General features: G+C 33.4%; 1 protein-coding gene across 5 annotated transcripts in view; it reads left to right on the forward strand.

Annotated features, from left to right (window-relative positions):
* ham (hamlet) overlaps window positions 1-23,154 on the forward strand; it is a 377,563-nt gene that overhangs the window by 309,181 nt on the left and 45,228 nt on the right. For all 5 annotated transcript variants that reach the window (XM_072520632.1, XM_072520634.1, XM_072520633.1 and 2 more), the window contains 2 exons: window positions 4,739-4,867; window positions 6,516-6,642. In XM_072520632.1, the coding sequence (XP_072376733.1) occupies window positions 4,739-4,867; window positions 6,516-6,642 (256 nt within the window). The remainder of the gene's footprint in view (window positions 1-4,738; window positions 4,868-6,515; window positions 6,643-23,154) is intronic.

Raw genomic sequence — 23,154 nt, forward strand, 5'->3', positions numbered from 1 at the left:
CGTTAAAACAAAGGCTACGAAGACAATCACCATCTTATAATGTAGTGAACTGTCTGCTTAAAATTGACTGGTATTAAATAATAAAAAAATATTTAATAATAAATATAAAACTTTTATTTGAGAGCTTCGCGAACAGACATACGCAACAATTCTGATGAATTAAATTTGAAAATACAGGGAATTCAGAAAATAGGTTGAGTACCTGAATTATTTATGACAAGCAGATTCATCAAGAAACATGTGTAGAATAATTTCGATTTACGGAAAGCCTTAACCTGTTCAAAGTTGACTAGTTCAGTAGCGCAGTATAAAAGAAATCTTCGTTTATATAATTTAGGAATACATTATTTTGATCATAAACCGGGATATATGTCTGTCTGGGATGAAGTCGAAAAGGTGTAAGAGGTTCCTAAAACGTTGCAACATGTTTTATTAGGCACTTAAATTTTCATGCTGCGTCAAAATCATGCCATCGTGTATTACTATTTTTTCAACGGACCAAACGGAAAGAATAAGACAGGGCTTTTCTTGATGGAAATTCATTTTATGTAACAATAAAACACTGAAAACTATGTTTTCAAAACTTCCACAACATCATCATCATCATCATTTAACCCGGATCTATCCACTGCTGGATATAGGTCTCCCTCAGTCTTTTCCATGTATTTCTGTTTTGTGCTGTTTGCATCCAATTTTTGTCGATCCGTTTTATGTCACCAGACCATCTTGTTGGTGGACGACCTCTACTTCGATGTGCTTCTTGTCTCGGTCTCCACTGTATTATTCACTGTGTCCATCTGTTATCCGACATTCTAGCCATGTGCCCAGCCCAGTTCCACTTAAGGGTCATAATTCTTTCTATGGCATCTGTCACTCCTGTTCTCCGTCTTATTTCCTTGTTCGTGATCCGATTCCTACTAGAAATGCCTAACATCGATCGTTCCATGGCTCTTTGGGTAACACAAATTTTATTTCTTACTTTCTTGGTTAGTGTTAATGTCTCTGCACCATATGTAAGTACTGGCAACACGCACTGATTAAAGACTTTTCTTTTAAGACACATAGGCAGTTCTGATTTAAGAACATAGCTTAGCTTGCCGAATGCCACCCAAGTGAGTCCTATGCGGCGGCTTAGTTCGCACGTTTGATTATCTCTTCCTATGCGTATCTCATGTCCTAAGTACTTATATGAGGTGGTTTCTTCAATATGCATGCCATTTACTGAAATCTTTTCGGAAAAACTTCCAAACATTTATTATAAAATCTTAACACTACAGCTGTTTCGGCTGATTGTCTTTCTCAAGTGATCTATTTTTGGCATGCGTTTACACTTTATAGTCTTTAATGAAATAGGTTGAGGAGGGGAGAACTGTTTGTCTGAAGTTGGTCATTGAGAATTATATCTGTGTTTTTTAATTTGTTAATTTCCATAGATTCTAACAAGGATAGCTTAAGGCCTTTATTTTGAATGTGAAGAATTTGAAATTCGTCATTACAAGAATGATTATGATCTAGAAGATGAAGTGCGTATGTAGAATCTGTTTTTCTATTATTGAAAGCCCTTTTATGTTCTGCTATTCGTTTATTAAAATTTCTACCAGTTTGACCGATGTAAGTTTTTGGGCAGTCGCCATATTTAAGTTTGTATACACCACTGTGTAATTGCTGTGATTTTTTTTGGCTCTTGTTGTGTTTTATATATTTGCCTAAGTTGTTATTTGTTCTGAAAGCTGGTGTTATTCCTTTCCTTTTTATGTGTTTGGCTATTTTTGTTGATATTTTGTCTATATATGTAATCGAGCAGAAGGTACTGGGTTTTTTACCTGGTGGTGAAATACTAATTTCAGGGCTTTCTTGTGTAGTTTTTGATTTAAAATTTTATTAATTGTTTGTTCGTTGTATCCATTGTTTACTGCTACTGTAATGATATTTAATTCTGTCTCAAAGTTGTATTTTGACATCGGAATTTCTGTTAATCTATGTAACATACTATGATAGGCTGCCAGTTTATGTTGTGTGGGATGGGTATGTATGGATGATGAATTGTGTATAGTCGTGTCAATATGGGTAGGTTTATGAAATATGGAGAAGTAATTTTTTTTAAGTCTGATAATTTTTAAAAATTATCAGTATATATACTCGTCCTAATATACATTTGTCATTTATCACTATGATGAAAGGTGTACAAGATGAGAACCTCGAATTAAAAAGTAAAAATAGACAAAATCCAGTGTTTTAAATGGCTGTTATTAAAAAAAAAGCAAGACAATCTAGACAAGAGTATACTGATTATAAAAATCATACTATTCCAATCAAAACTATCGGAGAATCAAGCAGCTATGTTTTTATAACCTCAAATATGGTTAAATATTTAATTCTTATTAGACTTATTATATTGTAGATGTAAGAATAAATTGATTCTTGGGATTCGCCGAGAATGTAGAGAAGAGATTTTTACAAAATTTTATAAATTTGACAACAAAAATACTCAAGACGCTTATCTTCAATCCCTTATTGAAATATTGACAGTTGTCCGACGACCTTTTAAACGAAACACTGAAGAAAATAGGAGAAAACCATACGAATACTCACTTTCTTACAGAATGAGAACAAGCACAGGAGCTTATTTTGTTTGTAAATCCAGCTAATGCAAAACCTGAATAAATAGTTAACAGTATAAAAGTCCATATTAAGTCAATGCCTATCAAACTAGCACACCACACTGGACGCGCAGTGAAATATTTAAAGGACAAACTGAATATAAATATAATGCATTCGTTATTTTCAGAAAAAAATCCAGATATCTCAGTGAAATATGGATTTTACAGAGGTCTCTTCATCAACTTCTATTAGTTACACTTCGGTAGGCCTCAGATTAATACCTGCAGCAAATGCGAGGAACTAGATCTAAAAATAGTCTCAATATTTAAATGATAGGTAATGTTAAAAGTGTAGCAATAAACGAAAAGGTGGTGCAGTACGCTGATCAGAAAAGTTTTTTTCTGAAATAAATCAGTTAGAGGCCCTTACCAAAGTCGATCCATCAGTAGGAGTAATTAGCACTAACTATGTGCAAAATCTATTTCGACTAGTAACACATTATCCAAGATACATTTTACCTGGTTCAACTGACAGTCAGTGTTATTAAAACCGGTAAAAGCTACGTCTACTTCTAAAACATATATGTATCTGAGGAAGTAAAACTCTTTTACATTTTCACTGATGGAGCTGGAGGTCAAAACAAAAACCACAAAGTTCTAAGGTTCGCCAGAGATCTCAGAAAATTTGAACCGGCGAACCGGTACTACCCTATTCGTGGTCACTTATTCATGCCTTGTGGCCGTAACTTTACTGTAGAAAAGAGAACAATAAGAAAGGCTGACAGAATTTACGCATTAAAAGACTATGTAGAACTCATTATAACTGCTGGTGATGAAAGAAATTTCACCGTCCATCTAATCGAGAATGATAATATTATTATCAAAGAGTAGAAGTCCTGGTGGACTTATAATCTTATACTGGAGGACTTAAAATATTAAAAAATAAATGTTTTATCCCAAGGATCACTATGTAGGCATATTCCCAAAGAACAAAAAGTTTCTTTTTCTATCAGCAAGTTCATGCACTTGTGTTATAACTCGCAGGCCAAATATCAAATTTTTGCTCGTGAATTTATTAATGAAATTGTTTGGTGTTTCTACACGCACCAAAGTAGAGTCACTTCCTGTCAACTTGGTCTATCCTTATGCCAGAGTTCTTATGTCAACATTCTTTTAGGAGTAGCAGTATTTAATGCTGCTTGTCCTATTTCCAAAACTGCTGCGTCACTGTATCTGTTACATCCAATTACTCTGAAAATTTCGAATGAATTTCTCCCTTTTAAAAAGAGGTAAAAGAAGTGTCTCTTTTAATTTTTTTTTAACACCGTCTCTACACAAACTTGTTATGTCTTTTCACGCATTCTGTATATACCTAATGTCTCGAATTTCAACCATACAACCGTCAGGAAGATCATTTGTCTTAGGGTGTGGTCTAATTTTTAATTGTGCGACTTCTACTTTACTATTTACACTTTTTCTGGTTTTCAAAATTAATTTGAGTTTTGTCTCACTAGTACAAAATGCATCACAAATTTGTTTAATAGTTAACACAGTCATCATTTATAATCAAAATGAAGATACCGACGACAGTGATTATAAGTATGAATCTAATTCTTCATTACACTGTAAAGTTATACGTGTTCGTTTTCTAATTAAGCAAAAGTGTGAGTATTATTGTTAGTATTATGTCAATAAATACCACTACAATTTAGAAACAATAGAATTTGTAATTTTCTTCTATTCTTGCGCTAATAATTGTATATTTCTTTAAATGAATGTAAAATACATTATCAGTTAAACCGTATTTTTGCTTGTCTTCGACAGTGCTTCAAATGTTCAGAGAATTTGCTATTAACTTTCTCAGCACGGAGGACCGTTTAAGTCAAAGCTTCCATCCCTAATCCAAAATTGTGACAAATTCGTGAAATGTGCTGTATTGAAGATTATCAATAAAGTGAACAACTGCTATAGTTGCTTACGAGCTGTGTACTATCATTAAATTTCTTTTTTGAGAAGTCAATGTTTAGCGTATTTTATGTCTAATAAAACTATAGTAATGTAAATACTAAAGTATACTATCACATAATGATATATTTGTATTTTTTATGTACGTATTTCAAAAACTTTCCTTGTTGTAGGTCATCGCACGAGATGGCAGTAGGGGTTGGTTAGATGGATCGCGGGGATTTCAAAACTGGTTGAAACTAATTCGAAGCAGTCCAGTAAAAGATGAGACAAATATGAAATATTATCTGCAAAATGGTCAAGTAAGTATAACTAACTCGTCCTCTTAAAATCAACTTTATATAAATTACAAAATTCTTATTTAATCCAGTCGTCAGAGATTTCTCATCTCTAAAAACGAGACGAAGAAGCTGAAATCTGCTGAGAATGTCAATTTTAGAACACGACAAAAGATGCAATAAAGTTTACCATCAGAGTGCCCTATAGACAAAAATCAAAATGCGTTTTAGAGGTGGGGAGAACAAATTTCGTATGCAATTTTTGCATTTTGCCGCAAAATGTCTCGATTCTCATGAGATCAATAAAATGTATCACTTTCATTGGCCGGTCACAGTAAAATTTCCATTGCTAGAGCCTAATCTTCAATACCTATAAAATGAAATTTTGATTTTGAATTTTTGGCAACAAATATGAGGCATTTGAAATGTGCCTACGAAGTATAATTTCCATATTACAATTATATATAGTGGAATAAAAAAGCAGTTTTAAACTGTTCAGATCTTTTCTACTTTTCAGATGTAATGTGAAAGTTTAAATTCAGCATTTTTTGGCATGTTTTTAAGATTTGGCTCTAACAATTGAAATTCCGTAGTCAACAGTCAATGGAAGTGATAAATTTGATATTACGGGGATCGTAAAAAACGGCAAAAATTGCGCAACGTTTGTTTATTTAAAACCTTTATACAAATTGACTATATTTACGGCAAAATTCAAACATTACGTACGGGAGCTGCACTCATCACTTATCATCATTTTTATTAACTCTTGAGTTAATAAAAATTTTATTTAAACTTGATTTTGAGCACATAACACTCAGAATGGCCGGTTACTTGAAGCGTTGTTTCTGAGAGAACGGTTCATTCTACACAAAAAGTGCTAATAAACATTTTTGTTCAGAATTATCTCAGCTACATTTTTTATTTAAAATATTTCGTTCTACAGTATATACATTCTTAGTAAATCTGTTTTTTCCCTTATAGGGGGGTTTAAGGGAAAAGGCAAGGGTAGTAGTGGTAAACTTTTTGCATATTTCTTATGGTCACAAAATTGACATTGTCAGCAAAATTCATCTGGTTCGCATTTTTATCGGTTCAGTGGAATTTTTGTCTCTGACGACTGGAGTAATTATTATAATTATATTAATTACATTAAACACTATACACTGTAAGCGGTCTAATTAACTCAAATATTGTAAGTCTCATCGGTGCGTTTAAAAGCATATACAGGGTGAAATTTTTTTTGTATGTACAAAATAAACTACTTTTCTAAAACCGGCCCCAAATTTGCTCTAGTTTAAAAAATCAATTAATCAGATGGTGCAGTGTAACGTTTTACTAAAATAAAAGATGCATCGCAGTTACTCTTCAAAAGTTAAGATGAACAGAAATATTAGTCAAAATTCACAATTTTGACAGCAGACACTTTTTAATGGTCATTTGACATTTCCGATAGAAGTTTCTTTGACAATCACCATACGAGATATTAGTATATAGATTTTTTTATAACTCACCCTGTACATACATATATCATGTAGATAATCTTATTTAAAGCTTGCCGTCATTATGCTGGTAAATAATAATTTTTTACGAATTTCGCCCAGATAAATAAAATTGCTGTGGAAATAGAAAAACTAATTTAGCACAACATTTTACTATATTTGTTATTTTACAGTTATGGTATGAGTCATTTAAAGATATGCCAACTGGAACCGAGTTGATTCTAGTACCAAAGGAAGCACTGCTTCTTCAGGATATGGCGGATTATATTTCGGCGGATGAAAGGTCAGATAGAGAAACAGGTAAGTAATAATTGACACTTTTGATTTATTACACAGTCGAACAAATTTTTATGAAAGAGGATAATGGATAGAAATCGGGAGTCAATGTTCTATCGCACTGCGACCTCTGCACATCAAGGGAGCATCCCCTTTGATAAGGTTTCACAGCCATGAGTCTTAAATCAGCACCATCATTAGTTTTTTAACCCAGACTGGCGTGTTTAATTAATACACTTCCTTCATTCCTATTTCTAGCTTTCGTTCTACAGTTTCTAATTTCGAGTTCCCACACATAATTCCTTGGAATGTGTGAACGGTGTGAAAGCGCCCCTTGGGTCGCTTTCACACCATTCAAACCACTTGTTGTTAAGTTATGATTCTTGTTCGTTGAGAGGGTTCCATGCACTATCCACATAACCTATAAATCTCAGTCTGCAAAGCTTTATCAGCTTCGCCACATTAGGATATCCGTAGGTTTGATACAATTTGAAATTTTATTGTCACATTTAAATGCCGTTTACGCATATATCACCATTTATTTGTCAAAGGTTTTTTTTTTAAATATGGCGGATCTTTGGTCTGATCAGAGTTTTATAGACCTGGGATTTGGATTCCTTGGTAAATATATCTGATTTCAGATGTCACAAAAGTTCCTTGTACTCTTGATTTGCTAGATATATTGGCTTATCTTTTACTATTTAGGCATCGATTTGTTTTTATCAAACTTAACCTCTAGTCCTATCTTGATGGCGGATCTTTTTAAGTAGGATAAAAACTCACTTTTTTTGGGCGCAACCAATGATATTTATATCTTCTTCACATGCCATACTTCACACTCAAAAAAGTTATTGTTTACTATTTGACCTCTTAAGTTTATGTTTGAGACTCTTACAATGTTTTTAGGGCCAGATTGAATGGAATATAAGACAATGCATCTCCTTGTGTGATGCCAATGTTTGCCGAGAATGCATTTGTCAAATTTTCTTGGATTTACCATAATAGTTTATTCTGGTACTAAACATGGTGCATTTAACTAGTTCTACCAATGCCTTTGGTTTAAAGTTTACCATTGCTCTATACACCATGTCACGAATTACACAAAATCTACAAAAAGTTAATGAATTTCAACATTAAATTCATCGCACTCCTCTAAGATTTGTTTTAATAGTAAAACTTCGTCTTAAAAAGTTTCTGCACATTGCTTCATTTTTCTACTATTTCCTCTACGAATTTCATATAAAGCTTCTTGTAATGCTTTCGCAGTGGAGTAAAATGTGTAATGCGACCTCTTTATCCCCTAGACAGAATCGAAAAAAAGTTCTGTCAAATTCAAATGATTTAAACAACTTTTAAGCTTACAGTGTCCAGTCAGAAATCCCACTATTACCCAAATAAACTTTTCGTTATACTTTAGTAGATTTCTTGTAAATTTGGCTGAATTTGGCTGAATGAATCCCACATGTTATAACCATGTGGGAATGGCTGTCTTTACCGTGTCAACTATCAGGATTTTGGAGCAATTAGTGGACTATATGTTATTTCTCGGGTTAGTTCATCAACCTTTCCGTTGCCTTGGTTGCCTTATGCTCCGATTAGTGAAAGAGAAACCGGGTTCGTTACCTGCGGCAAGTAAACGTTAAGGAAAACATGGTTTTGGATTTGGTGAATCCATACAAAGGATCTAGTAGAAACGTAACTACGGACAATTTTTCACTACTCTACAATTTGCCTATACATTGAATTATTGGAATATGAGTTTAGTCGATACAGTTACAAAAAAATACAAGCAGTTTCTACCATAAAACACGCAACTTTCAAACAAAAACTCGAAACATTTATTCGTGTAATTTTGCATGTACAAAAGAGGTCACTGTTTAATCTTAAGTTTCCAAAAGAATAACTCGCTGGTATTGCTGTTATCAATGCGCATGTCTCCAGAAGTATCAACAACATTTTCTGCAAAACTAAATATGATTCTAAAACCTAAGGAGGAGTTGATACAATGGATGTTGTCGAAATATACCGCTAAGCGAAGAACTCGTCGTAGGCCACTGACACTTTTTTTCAACCTTCTAGACATGGCAGCTTTGGATACATATATTTAAGTGGATCATAAACCTAAACTTAAAAAAAAGGAACGCGCATCAAATGTTTTTCTAAGAACTCGAAAATTAACTTTGCGTTGCATCGATTCAGACTATCGTTACCCTTCCAAAGATAGTACTAAATTACTCTACCAAAAAGGCTATACAAGCGTGTCTTGGACATCAATTATTACTACCTATAATACCAGAAGTATAAAAAGGGAAACACCGTAACGAATCTGCCCACGCCATCGTGGTTGGGAGTTATTACATATGCTGCCAAGAAAATCACAAGCAAAGAAAGACGACAAGAAGTAACCGCTCACATAAATTTGTATGGTTATGATGGTAACCAAATATACCGAGGTATATCTGTACCTTTTTAGTAATTTACGTCACTAAAAAATATCATCCAAGTCTTTGGCACTTGACTGTATTAATTGAAAAATTCTAAAAATGTTTATTCAAATTTTTTGTACCTTATTTTGAGTTCTCCTAGGTAATCAGTTACTTGGATCTTTTTTAAAGGCCAAATAAAAAGAATTTAAACAGCAATTGTTAGATGTGTACCTTCGCAGTCATTTAAAGGCTAAACTAATAATGTGTATATTTATTCATTCCAGTTCCTGAAAGGCGTTTCTGAATTTTTCCTTATCAAACATTGTTCGTATATTTTATTCAAAATGTTTCTGAAGTTCTGAAATTTCTTCACCGTTTCTACATGCATACTCTGATTGTTTAAAATCTGCCAGGGAAAGATGGCTATTTGATTTGAGACTGATGTTAAAAAACAATCATTACTTGAATCAAATAGTTAAATCAAGTAGGGGAAGTTTTTTTTTAACCATGATTATTAAAAGTATTTGAATGTTAATTTTTCCAATAAACTAATACTCTAATACTCGTAAAATTGGAATACTTAAACCGTAACGAGTGCATGATTTTTACAGTCATCAGTTTTCGTGTCGGGAGTAAATCACCCCATTCAATCTATTACCCTGTCAAGTGAAGTCAAATGTCGACATCTGGCCGGATATGGTCAACGTCTTCCTGTTCGATTATTAAAAAGGTCCTTTTGCCGTTACAAGTCGCGTGCTCTCGATGCCATCAGGATATAACTAAATTAATTAGATAATGAGAATAATTTTGGCTGTGATTGGGGAATTAAATAAGTTTTTAGACCATCATTTGAAAATTATTGTTTATTGGCGGAAAACTAAAGGACTATGTTCGTATACGAAAACATTGAAGACATGCATTAACACATCAACCAATCGATACATACTACAGCATCACAAGCGTTGAAACAAAGTGAAAATAGAAATAAGTAAATAAAACGTATAGTTGCCAGACGAATAAGTAATAATAAAGAAAAGTAAAAAACTGCCATATTTCAGTTGTTATTTCCATAGCTTCTGATGTTTCTGATTGAACTTTTACATAAGTTTTTTTTAAGTATATATTTTAACGATAGCTATCAATTTTATGGTGTCCAATGCAATTGTACTTATGTATTTATTTATCCATGAAATTCACGACGAATTTTATGGCTTAAGAGCATGAGAGAATGCTTTGGATGCAGCTCAAAACAACTATTTAGAGCTACTGCCTCAAAAATTAAAACAGTTATGATGATTGCCAACCTCCGTAGCGGAGATGGCACCTGAAGAAGAAGAAGATTTATTTATCATATGGCATACACATAACACATAATTAAAAATCAATATAAAACGTTACATAGAGTATGACAAACGAACATTTAATGTATTATTATTATAATGTAAAACATTTTCAGTCGCATTCAGTAACTCATCAATAACTCCAGGGAATCGCCTTCGGGTGCATTCTTCAACAATGTGACGGACGGCCTGTCGTTGCCCACCACAGTACACTGAGTAGTAAGGGCTTTTCCCCATCTATATAAACTGTCAGCACATCTACCGCTGCTTCTTCTTATTCTGTTTAGCGTTGTCCATGTATTGCGAGTCAGTTCAAAGCCTAGCGGTTTCTGGTCAATACAGGCTATTTGGTGTGCTTCCTGTGGCAAGTCACTCTCCCATTGTCTTCTCCAAGCGTTGGTGAGGTTGAAATGTTCCTGATGTAAGTAGTTTTCTCTTAACAATGGAGGATATCTGGAGCACAGTCTGTTTATTACGATATCAAGCTTATCATGGTGGATGGATAGTTAATGGTTAGCCTTGATTTTTCGATATTCTCTGAGAAGAGAATGACTTCTTCGCAGTTTTGGCGCAATTTGACTCAGAATGAGAAGCCAATAGTTCGGTGGGGGACTAATTGTACCTGAGATCATTCACATTGTCTGGTTTAATTGGGTGTCAATAATCTTCGTGTGTTTGCTATTGAGCCATACCGGGGAAGCATATTCAACCGCCAAGTATACAAGACCGAGAGCGGATGTTCTGAGCACGGAGATTGATGACCCCCATGTGGTGCCACATAGCTTTTGGACTATATTATTTCACGTTTTTAGTTTTACTACCGTTCTTTGCTCTAGGTGTTTTTTAAAACTTAACGTTCTGTTCAGAGTCACTCCAAGATATTTTGGTTTTGAGTTATGAGTGAGAAGTCTGTTTTCAAAGTGAACAGAGAGTTTTTTGTTGACTTGGGCATTATTCAGACGGAAAGAGCAGACTTTGGTTTTCGTTGCATTGGGCCGTACCCTCCATTTGCGAAAGTATTATCCCATAACGGCAAGGTATTCCGTTAGTATTGTTTCTGTAATATCAATGTTATTATGTCTTGCTGCAATGGTCCAGTCGTCAGTGTAGCCAAATTTCTGCGAAGGTTCCCAGGTAGGTCCGCGATGTATAAATTAAACAGTAAGGGTGTCAAAACATATCCCTGTGGCAGTCCATTGCTAAGCTTAATTTGAACACTTTTAAAGTTGCCCATTGTGACTTGAAAAGGTCTGTCGGTGAGCATACTATCAATGAGTTTAGTTACCTTTTGACACGGGATGGCACAGATTAATTTCAGGTATCGTATGCAGCTGATAGGTCAATAAAAGCGACGGATGTTTTTTGCTATATACACACACATATATATATATATATATATATATATATATATATATATATATATATATATATATATATATAACCACAAAATAATACGTTGAAATTATCGGATAAAGTGGTCTCTAAAAAAAATCTTTCTTTTTTCCAAGATACTCAATATTTCGCTATTTATTTGATAGTGTCCTCAGGAGTAAACTGAAACAATTTGAACATTACAAAAAATGGCGTACAAATACATTTAAAAACACTCAAAGAAATTAAAAGATTTCGCAAATAAAAACTGACGTTGAAGTATTTGAAATATTGAATGTCAAGATTAAATTGTCTTAAGCACGTTTGTTATAGCAATACGATAAAAAAATTAAAATTACTTCAAATGTAAAAATAAAAATAACAATAAAAGAAACGTTAGAAGAATGATATTTCTTTGATGAATTAATAAGGTTAGTTGTTATTAAGGTGAATGTTACCTATTTTGAGTATTTATAAATTTTGTTCAATATATTACAATATATGTTACTTAACTGTCCAGTGTCCGTTTTTTTGTCAATGTAATACAATTCAAGAAATAATCTACTTTTGTAGTTATCAGTCTGTGCTGAGTGTGAGATTTGTAATCGTCTAGCATATGACCAGTGTTTTCATAGTGCTCAACTACTGCGCAAGTATTTTTTCCCAACCGGCAATCACTTTTAGCTACATTGGCCAAACATCACAATGGCTAAAACAACGCATCACACAACATAAAAGTTTTTTTTCACTTACTTTCTGTTATTTATGTTAATATTTTGAAGTTATTTCCGATATTTCAAGAGTTTTGTTGATTTTCGTTGTTTGGTTTAGTTATTTGAGGTATTTTATCCTTGTTATGTAATGTGAACCAATTAGATCTTTCATTTTGCTCCTTTGTCCTCTTATGAATTATTATCTTTTTCTGTTATCCATAAAAGTTATGGTCCATTTCTGTGGAGCTGTTTTGTTTTCCTCTTTCTTACTAGTTCATGTATCTTACTATCTTGTACTTTTCACAGTTCTTGGATAGTGCAGATATTGTGTACTTTTCATTTTATAGAAGAGATTACCAAATTCTTCTCCAAATTTTCTCCTTCTGTTTATTCCATCTGTCTGATTTTTTTACTTAGTTTCCTAACTTTCCTTAAATCTATGAATCTAGTAACTTATTATATTTGTTTGTTTTTAAATTAAAGGGTACTATTAACAACGGATGTCCTTGGTATAATTTCCTTTGTACTTATATGAATCAGAATGTTGGTGTAAATCAAGTGTACCGCAAGGCAGCATGTTAAAACAAATGCTCGGAATTTTTCTGATAAGCTACTTTGATCAATTATTTTATATTCGGGTTTCTCTAGCGTCTTTTTATTAGTTTAGTTAACTTCTACGGTAATCGAATTATTAGGAGGGCTTTATACTCACATTTTCTTACCACTGAACGACAATAAAGTCAAAATGAAAAGTCTAATTTTTAAACTATTGGTACTAAGTACGATTGGAGAATTTTTGGTACAAAAATTTAATCAATGATAACTTTTATCTGGCGCTAGGGATACTCATTCATTGAACCCTACCGGAAGATTCTAGAAAACCGGAATAAAAATGAATAATTTCTTTATTCTTGAAGATGAGACTAATAATGAATGTTTCTTTAAATACCCAGTCGTGAGTGCTATAACGCTAGGGCTTTGTATTTTCAAACTGAATACGAAAGTCGAATTTAATACTAAATAGTTAAAGTTCATTCGTTTACCAAATTCTCATCAGTAAACATGAGCACGTGTTGATATTCGCCGTATCATTCGTCAAGAGGCTATTAAATATAATTTATTACCTTAAGCGAGACAGATTCTCATGTTACACATCCCAACTTGCCATAATTTAACTTCAAAGTGTATCGTGTTGATTTTTAAGTTAATATATTGTGTCATATTTATGTTATAGTTATTGTTAAGTTATTTACTGGTCGTGTTATTTTTTAGAGTTTAGTTTAATTGTGATATAATGATTAAATTTCAAGAAATTCTTACACTAACAGTTTCAAAAGTAAATATTTTTAAAAATCATATGATACATAGGTCGTACATCAGTACGACCCTGTTTGGCTTACACGTGGTTCTATTGACGATTGGGAATTTGTAAAATGAATACGGTATAATTGTCTAATTTGTGGTTTATTCACAACGAGGTATTTGATAAAAGCTGCCGCAATGAAACCCTTTCAAAACACTATACCGACCCAAATTCTGGTTTGTAGATTAGATAATTTTATTATCTACTCCAGTCTGGGAGTTTCTTCCTGGTATCTAATATTGTAGATTAAAAAATGTTACGTTTCTCACGATTATCGTTCAATGAATTAGGTCTTTGTCTCATTTAATTTGTTTTTCTATTTGTGGGTCACTAAATTTTTTCTTTTATATTTTGTTACTTTTTGTAAGATAATTAAGTTCGTTTTATAAAATATCTTTATTTATACTTATAATTTGTATTATTTTTGTAATAATTGGTAATTTTTTTGCAGTAATTTGTAATTTTTGTGTATAGTAAAGTTGATTAAAATTGCCATACCTATTAAACATGAATCAAACCCCTTTTAAAAATTAACCCAACATTGACCCAACAATCATGTCAAACACGAACACCGACAAAGATTTTTCGGTTTATGACTTTAATGTATTCCAAACTTAACATTTTTATCTCTCAGTGTCAAGGAAGGGTGAGTGACACAGCTGCTGCCGATTTCATAAACACCTCGGCTAGGGTTAAGGGGTAGCACTGACACACAACTTCGCATTGCTCATAACAAATATCATAAATAAAGTTTGGCATTTGACGTACTGACAACTCCATCCATATTCGGAGGGTAAATGTTCGGTAATAATTGTAATCTGCCGGAGCCGTCGCATATGGTCACGTGACGATAATATAATCTTGGGATGACGAAGCTTATGTCCCGGATAAATCGGGGGAGTTCACAGGATCTGTTTTTAATGTTTTTAAACGTGTTTTTACATATCGTCATCTTACTTATAGATCTTTTTAATAATTGTTGTCCTTTTAGTTTGGTTGGCATTCTTCTATTTAACACAAAATTTATTTATTTTACCTTTATGTATTTTCCCTTTTTTAACATTGAGTTTCCAGTAAGACTAGCATCGGGTTTTGTTTCTGATCCCTCTTGTTCCATGGAAAGATGGGGAATATACGGTTACTTCCGACAAACTCCTGAGATGACCACAGCAAGGATGGATCAAATTAGACTTAGTTTCACTTAAGTTTGTGAACAATATTAATACACCTTTAATAGTGGTCCGAATAATAATTTATCGTTGAAAGATGCGCATTCTTTTCTTATTAGCCTTTTCTATAAAAAAAAACATCATAAACTAAATGTAGAAATGAAAATTCCAATACTGCGATAGCTATGATGGAATTGTATGCATTTTTATTATTATTAGATTCTACTAAAAAAGAATAAATAAAAACTAAGTTGAAATTCCAACATTCTCACTCCTACACAGTAATGTGCAGTATTTTAAGTGGAGAGTTGATTTACTGATCACTTCTATAGTACAACACATGTAACTGGAAATATTTATGATGAGCGATATAACTATAAATAATAATAATACCGAAAAAGAACGCTAAATATTGAAACATTTTCTTAAGAATACTGCATTCGAGAATTCACAACAAAATAGAAGTACCACTAATTAAAACAAAGTTTGGCTTCATAAAACAACCTTGAAACTACAGAAGCATTATTAAGTTTGAAGGTCATGGTTTAAAGGTGTAGGAATATATAGAACAATCGGTATATATGTGTTTTATCGATTTCAATAAGGTCTTTGACAGCGTAGAACACTACAAACTGATCTTCTTCTTCTGGTTCCTATCCGTTTCGGATGTTGGAAATCATATTGGCAATCATGACCTTGCTCGCTGCGGCTCGAAACAGCTCCGTTGAGGTTTTCTTAAACCATGTTCTTAAATTCCGCAGCCATGATATTCTCCTTCTACCGGGTCCTCGCTTACCTTTGACTTTACCATATAGACTGCAGCAGGGAGTAACGGTGCTGATTTCTCATAACGTGTCCCAGATATTGCAATTTTATGCGTTTGATCGTAAACACAATCTCTGGTTCCTTCTTCATTTTTTTCTAGAACTTCCTTGTTCGTGATTCTTGCTGTCCATGATATTCTCAGCATTCTTCTATAAAGCCACATCTCAAATGCTTCAAGTTTTTTAATAGTGGTGTCTGTAAGCGTCCATGCCTCCGCCCCGTACAACAACACAGAGAAAACATAGCATCTCAAATGTCTCATTTTTGTATCTAGGGATATGTTGTGACTTTTGAAGATGGCGCTCATTTTGTTAAAGACCGTTTTTGCTTTTCCTATGCGGCACTTTATTTCCTGTACATTGCTCCACTGTTCGTTTATAATAGTTCCCAGGTAGCAATACTGTTTTACTAGCTCTATCTGCGTCCCATTAATGTATAGATGAGCCCCATTTATATTCTCCTTGCTGATAATCATTTGTTTCGTTTTGTGGGTATTAATGTTTAGTCCGTACTGTTGACTGTACTGGTTTATTCTGTCCATTAGCCTCTGAAGTCCCTCTAAACTATCTGCTATCACCATCTTGTCGTCGGCATATCTAACATTGTTTACTCTTTTACCATTTAGAAGGATGCCTTCGTCTGATAGGTGTCTTGAAACAGGTGAGAATTGATGACCAAGACCTCCGTACTATCAAAAATTAGTACATATTAGCATTAATGTGCCAACATACGAATTAGCCAGAACACGACGGAAGAAATAGAGTGAGCCAAGAATTTATTTATTGCCTCTATTTTTTAATACCTACAATGAATTTATTTTCAAAGGAGTCTTAGAAAAAGATGCAGGCATTAAAATCAACGGAATTAATGTCAACAATCTCAGATAGGTAGACGATACAGTATTGATTGCTTCCAATGAAAAAAGTTGCAACGACTTATAAATAGGGTGACAGAAACATTATTGAATATGGAATTAAACTTATACTTTCTACGACAAAACTTATGATTGTCAGGAAAACAGAGTTACAACCAACGAACATGAAAATGTGCGCATGAAATAAAGCTAAAAAGAGTCCAAAATATGAGCTATTTGGGCGCCAATGTTAACGATAACTGGGACATGAGCAAAGAAAGAAGAATACACATTGAAAAAGCCAGAGCCACCTTCTATAAACTAAAGAAAATTCATACTCTATACATAGCTATATGCCATGGAGAGTTAAACTACATACTCTATACATAGCTATATGCCATGGAGAATTAAATTCTTACAGAAACGCTAATGAAAAAATTGGAGACGGTTGAAATGTAGATCTACCAACGAATATTGCGGATAAGTTGAGTTATTCGAATAAGAAATGAAATAGTTTTACACCGAAAGAAAAAGAGCGCAGAAATAATAAAAACCATAAAAACTTGAAAGCTACCGTATTTCGGCCATGTAGTGAGACATCCAGAGAGGTTTAACCTTTATACACTTCATAATATAGGGCAACATTGCGGAAAGAAGTGGCCCAGATCAAAGAAAAACATTTTGGCTCCGAAATCTCCAAGACTGGTATCAAGAGACGTCCGTTAATCTGTTTCGAATTGCCGTAAATAAAGTTATTATTGCAAAATATGATCGCCAATGTTCTATGATCGGACAAGTTACTGAAAGAAGAAGAAGAAGAATCTTCTGAAAAGAAGACGACTTTTAATAAAGACCTATATGTGACATATATCAACTTGAAAGACGGAGTATGACATAGTTAGATAGATTAACTTTTGGGAAGGCCTAGAGAAAATTAAAATAAGTGTGAACTTGGTAAAAGTTGTTCAGAAAGAAGACAAAAACTTAGTTTTTTGCTTTGCTCTTATTAAAAGAGGAAGCAATGCTTTGCATAGTTTTCTTTTTACACAAAGTCTTGACATACAGTTAATTTATTATCTCAAACATGTTAAAAGTAATTAAAAAAAAAAAAACAAGTAATAATGTACGGAACAAAAATGTAGAAACATAAAAATATGTTTTGATTTGAGGATGACCAAATAATTTTAGACCAAAACTTCTATGAAATCAAACACATTACATGTAAGGTTATGGATGTATATAAAATACTGGACATAAAAGTTGATATAGATAAAAAAACGACACACGTTTAAACGGGGTGTAGCAGAATACATTGCATTACAGGGTACACAGATGGGGTAAGGGTGACTTTGACTTGTTTTTGTTGAATTTTGAGAATGTCATAACGTCCTTGCTTAGTACAGTAGACAAACTCATATTCAAAATCTATTAACATCTTTTGGCCTAAAATTAGCTATAATCGATTATACTAGATCCGTAAAATAGTTTCGAAACACAATTCAGATTTCTTCTTTAATCTGAGCCTTCTAAAAATTGCAAGGCAAAACAGACGTTGATAAAGATATTAATAGAGACATGGGGAATCTAAAATTTGCATTCCACGACATGTCTCCTCAACTAAGAAGAAATCATTAGCGAATTGGTTTCTTGTACTCATACAGAGTAGATCCGAATAAAATGAAAAAGACAGTCAAGATTTGATTTCACGTCCAAAGTGTCTATGTATCTGACTACTGGACTGGGATGTGATTATACTAGAATCACATCCCAGTCCAGTAGTTGCATCGACAAAATTATGACAAATTATTCTGAAAATATCTACAGAGTGGGCGTATTTGAACTTTGTTTTTTTGACCATCGAGCTCAATTTTTATTTATTGACTCTGAGCATAAAGTTGTTGACACTAATCAAACATTTGAAAGGTTTATTACTTCTTCTGGTTTAGATAAGCTTAAACGTGCGCTAGCTAAAACAAATATCGACTTTTTCTATGATATTAATAATGATCTAGATTTTTTAATAGTCTTTCTTACCGAGACTTAGAACAATTTAATATTAAAGCATTTTCCACTACAAAAGTACGACAATCTGCTTAAAAAACACCCGTGCAATGGTTTAATAATGAATTAAGGTTGTACAGATCTAATCTTTTTCTTATTAAACACATGCCACTAAGGATCCCGATTTGTTCAAAGTATATAAACAACAAAAATATAAATATAATCGGCAATTACAAATTGCTAAAAAATCAGCTTACAGAGAATATAATTACATATCTTCCCACTATTAATGTTGATGTCCTCTTAAATTATAGAAATTATCCTTCTCCGAGCAAGTCCTTTTTTTCGTACCGTTGTGGAAGAAGAGGTCTCTCAAATAATAAAGTCTCTTAGTAATTCTAATTGTAGGGACGTTCACAAAATTAATAGCAAAATTTTAAAAGAAACTTACCAAATAGTTTTAACATCTTTCACTCATTTTATTAATTTAATTCTATTAACTGGAGTATTTCCAGAAGCACTAAAATACTCAAAAGTACTAACAATCTACAAAAAAGGTGATTCCTCAAAAACTGACAACTACAGACCCATAAGCATAGTTTTTACTTTTGGGAAAGTGATTGATTAATGAAGCAGTTTGATGTCCATGTTCACAATACGCGAAACTGTCACTACCTACGTACAAATCGCTGTAGATTAAGTCTTTACAGACGAATGATAAAACAAAATTGAGTAGTAGTACCTACTCTGTAGTGCCTACTTTGGAGCAATCGAGAAACTAAAATTAGAATACCGATATAAAACCTAAGTAAAAAATAATATGCGACTGAGGTCCAGGATTTAACTGAATCAAAGAATCAAAGAAGTATTGCAGCAGACAGATAGCTGACACAATTTTTAAAACGGCTGTCAACAAAGAAAGGGAAGAGGATATTGCAGAAAGATATGAAGAGATGTTGTTAGAATCTCAACAACTGCAAAAAGTCTGCACGAAGAGGTTGAAACGAGAAAACGTTTGAAGCTAGGTTGCGGAGAGTATTATAAATTTGTATTTAATCCAGTTTTATTGATCCCCATTTTATCCCCTAGTTCGTTGATACGATGCAGTAGAATCTATAGTATGTGATAAATTTTCACCTTCACAAATTTCAATTTAAATCATTTATCATTGCAATAAAAGTCAGTCTGCATTCCTTCTTAAAGTAAATTAATATAATATAGTGTTCAAAATTATCCTATCTCTTTGTTTAATCAAATCATCTGATTCAGATGATATTTAGTAGATACAAGTTAGTCACAACAATAATTTGATTAAGAACATATCGAAATATAAGAATCATTGACCATTAAGTAGAAAGAAAAAGCTAATATACGTTAAATTTATATAATTATTGAAATCATTATACACTAAATAATTTATAATTCCTTAACTTCTTTGCAATTGCACTGTCCAACCCGATGTTTAACAGTAAACTCTCACGCTTATCCCACTTTCTGGGATCAGTACTGACCGCATTTTCCATATGGTACCACATTTTTACGACTCCCTCTTTAAAAATTGTTCTTGTTCGTTGAGATCATTAAGGATGTGTTTACATAATTCAGTTAGATGTTACGGAACGTTGGATCTTCGCACGACGAAACAGGTGTTCCCTTACACGCTCGCAATACTGGCCGCGAGCCCTTAGAATCATAAAGCACAAAATTAAATTAATTTGTTAACGTCTGCTTTAATCATCGTGAGAATTTTTTCGTCTAGGTAGAAAAGTAAAATCATTACATTAGACTAATATATGTACCAACATAGTTTTTATAACATAGTATTTATAAATTTATAAATAAACAATTTGCTTATTTGGACTGGACGTAAAAAGGTACAACAAATTAAAACAAATAATTATTCAATTAGCTTACAGAGATATCTCTTAAAAATAAATTCGAAGAACAGATATCAATTTATGTGAGCTCGGATTTGACGATTTGTCCTCTTCTTAACGTTTTCATTTTAGCTTGACTTTTAAAGCTTTACTAGGACTTTCCTTATGGAGCTATCGTTTTCTATTTTTTGTTTTGACAAAAGGTTAAGCTTTTTTAATATTGTTCTGCAGCTATTTTCTTGTGGCATGTTAGAGTAATTATTATTTAAATGGGAATAAGCCACAATTAAAGGTTAAAGTACGTTTATTGACGTTTCAATTTCCACTTCTGAAATCGTTCTCAAAATACAAACATTAGTAAATTAAACAAATTTTGTTTTTTTGTTACTTGTAATGATGTTTATATTGCACTGCAAGGCGTTTAATTTTATAAGTGTAATTCTGTGCGTTATAGGTATAGGTCTTTGACTCATCTTTCGGTTTCTTTGTTGATGTCAATAGCTACTACATTGCAACTTTGCGGGGTGTTATCTCCATAGTAATAAAACACGTAGTTGTCTATTACACTTCTGCCGCTGTTAGGCCATCGAAATTCACTACATCCAAGGATGTCTATCTTTATGCATTATATTTCTTGCATCAGGTTATGAGCTTTTCCTTTGTTGGTATAGACTTCGTACATTTTACATGCCTATTCTTTTGTACGTTTTGAGTTGTATTGCAGACTATATAGGTGTTTTCTTCAGCATATCACAGGGATTTTGCTTCCTAACGACCTAAGAGGCCCTGTGATTCTCGTGGTTTATGCCTTTTCTGTCGGATTCCGATTACCGTGATCAGTATTGTTTACTATTCTTGTAATTTCCATGATGACTGTTCTGGGGATAACTTACAGTTCTCTGATACGGTAGTTTTCCGTTGCTTTCCGCACCTGCACGCCATTGATCATTCTTGATTCATCCGCCTTTAGAGGAAATTTTTCGCCTCTAGGATAAGGGGTTGCCCTTACTCCTACCAACTCGTCCACCCAAAGCTGTTGGCTAGTAAGAGAAAACTACTTACACCAGCAGTCATTCGGTCTCTATGCTTCTATACTATGCCTAAAAGTCGGGCTGCCACTTCCGCCAAATTCGTCGTTTCGAATTTCCGTATCCGTTGTAGTCTTCATGTAAAGAGTATGTATTAGAAGGAAACATAGTTAGAGGAAATATAATAGCCATTCGGGGTCGGAAGAAACAAGAGTTAGCCGAAAAAGGCTAATAGGAAAGCTAAAGAAAACCTTAAGATAAGTTAGAAAGAGTAAACTATTACACCAGCAGTCATTCGGTCTCTATGCTTCTATACTATGCCTAAAAGTCGGGCTGCCACTTCCGCCAAATTCGTCGTTTCGAATTTCCGTATCCGTTGTAGTCTTCATGTAAAGAGTATGTATTAGAAGGAAACATAGTTAGAGGAAATATAATAGCCATTCGGGGTCGGAAGAAACAAGAGTTAGCCGAAAAAGGCTAATAGGAAAGCTAAAGAAAACCTTAAGATAAGTTAGAAAGAGTAAAATGTGACGGCCCTAATAATCCGCCAGGTGCGTTATATAAGCGTATGAGTATTAATACATCTTGTGTTCCCGCTCATACCTCGGGGTATTGACTACAGACTGTATGGCTCGTCCAGCTTACCATAGCAGGAAGTGCACTCATTTTTTTAAAATGTTGACACCCCAACTCAATTATCTGACCTTTTGTCATTTTTGTATTGTTTTTTGGTAGGCACTCTTATATCGTGCAATTGATGTAGTCTTCCTGATTCATCGTATTGTTCTTGAATCCATTTTTATTTTTAGCTACATATTCATCTTTTTCATCCAATATTAGATTTTAAATATTATATTCCGAAACTTCACAGAAATATATTCTTTTCATCTTGAGAACACTTTCTGCAATGTTTTCGTTCAATTACTGATCCTTTCCATGATAATAAATCAGCGTTGTATTGTTATTGGTATACATATCTACGGTTTATGGAAATGGTATTGCTATAAAGTTTCTAACACAAATTATGTTATAATGATTGAAACGAAGTATTTTACGTTACCAATGTACTAGTTATTCGAATAAAACACCGACCTATCCTATAAATCGATATCAATGTGTAAACGTTTCAACTACACTTTCACAATAACCGTGCGCCCTCAACATGAAAAAACTGATGATTGAATCATCACAACCTCAACCAACATCTCGGTTAGCAGTCAACCATAAAAAATAAGTAAAACTGCACGACACACGCCTATTACAAATGTATACTTTCGCGAGAACCATTAACAACACAAAATAAATGTTCCACGGGCGTAGAGAAGGCTGTTGCCATTGTACTCGGATGCCTTTTACAATAGGTGACGATATCAATAGGGCCTATAATAAATCCGATTAATTCCAGCTGTGCATTCGCCGAATGTAAACTGATAGTATAACCCTTAAATAAGTAAAATCGCCCTTTAAAAGCCCTTAACTGTGACGTAACTTCGTACGGGGTCCGGATAGATGGATCCATCATGTATCATAAAAAAAGTATTTATTTGCGGAGGGTGTAGGGTTGAATACG

The sequence above is a fragment of the Diabrotica undecimpunctata genome, chromosome 1, assembly GCF_040954645.1.
Source record: "Diabrotica undecimpunctata isolate CICGRU chromosome 1, icDiaUnde3, whole genome shotgun sequence".
NCBI lineage: Eukaryota > Metazoa > Arthropoda > Insecta > Coleoptera > Chrysomelidae > Diabrotica > Diabrotica undecimpunctata.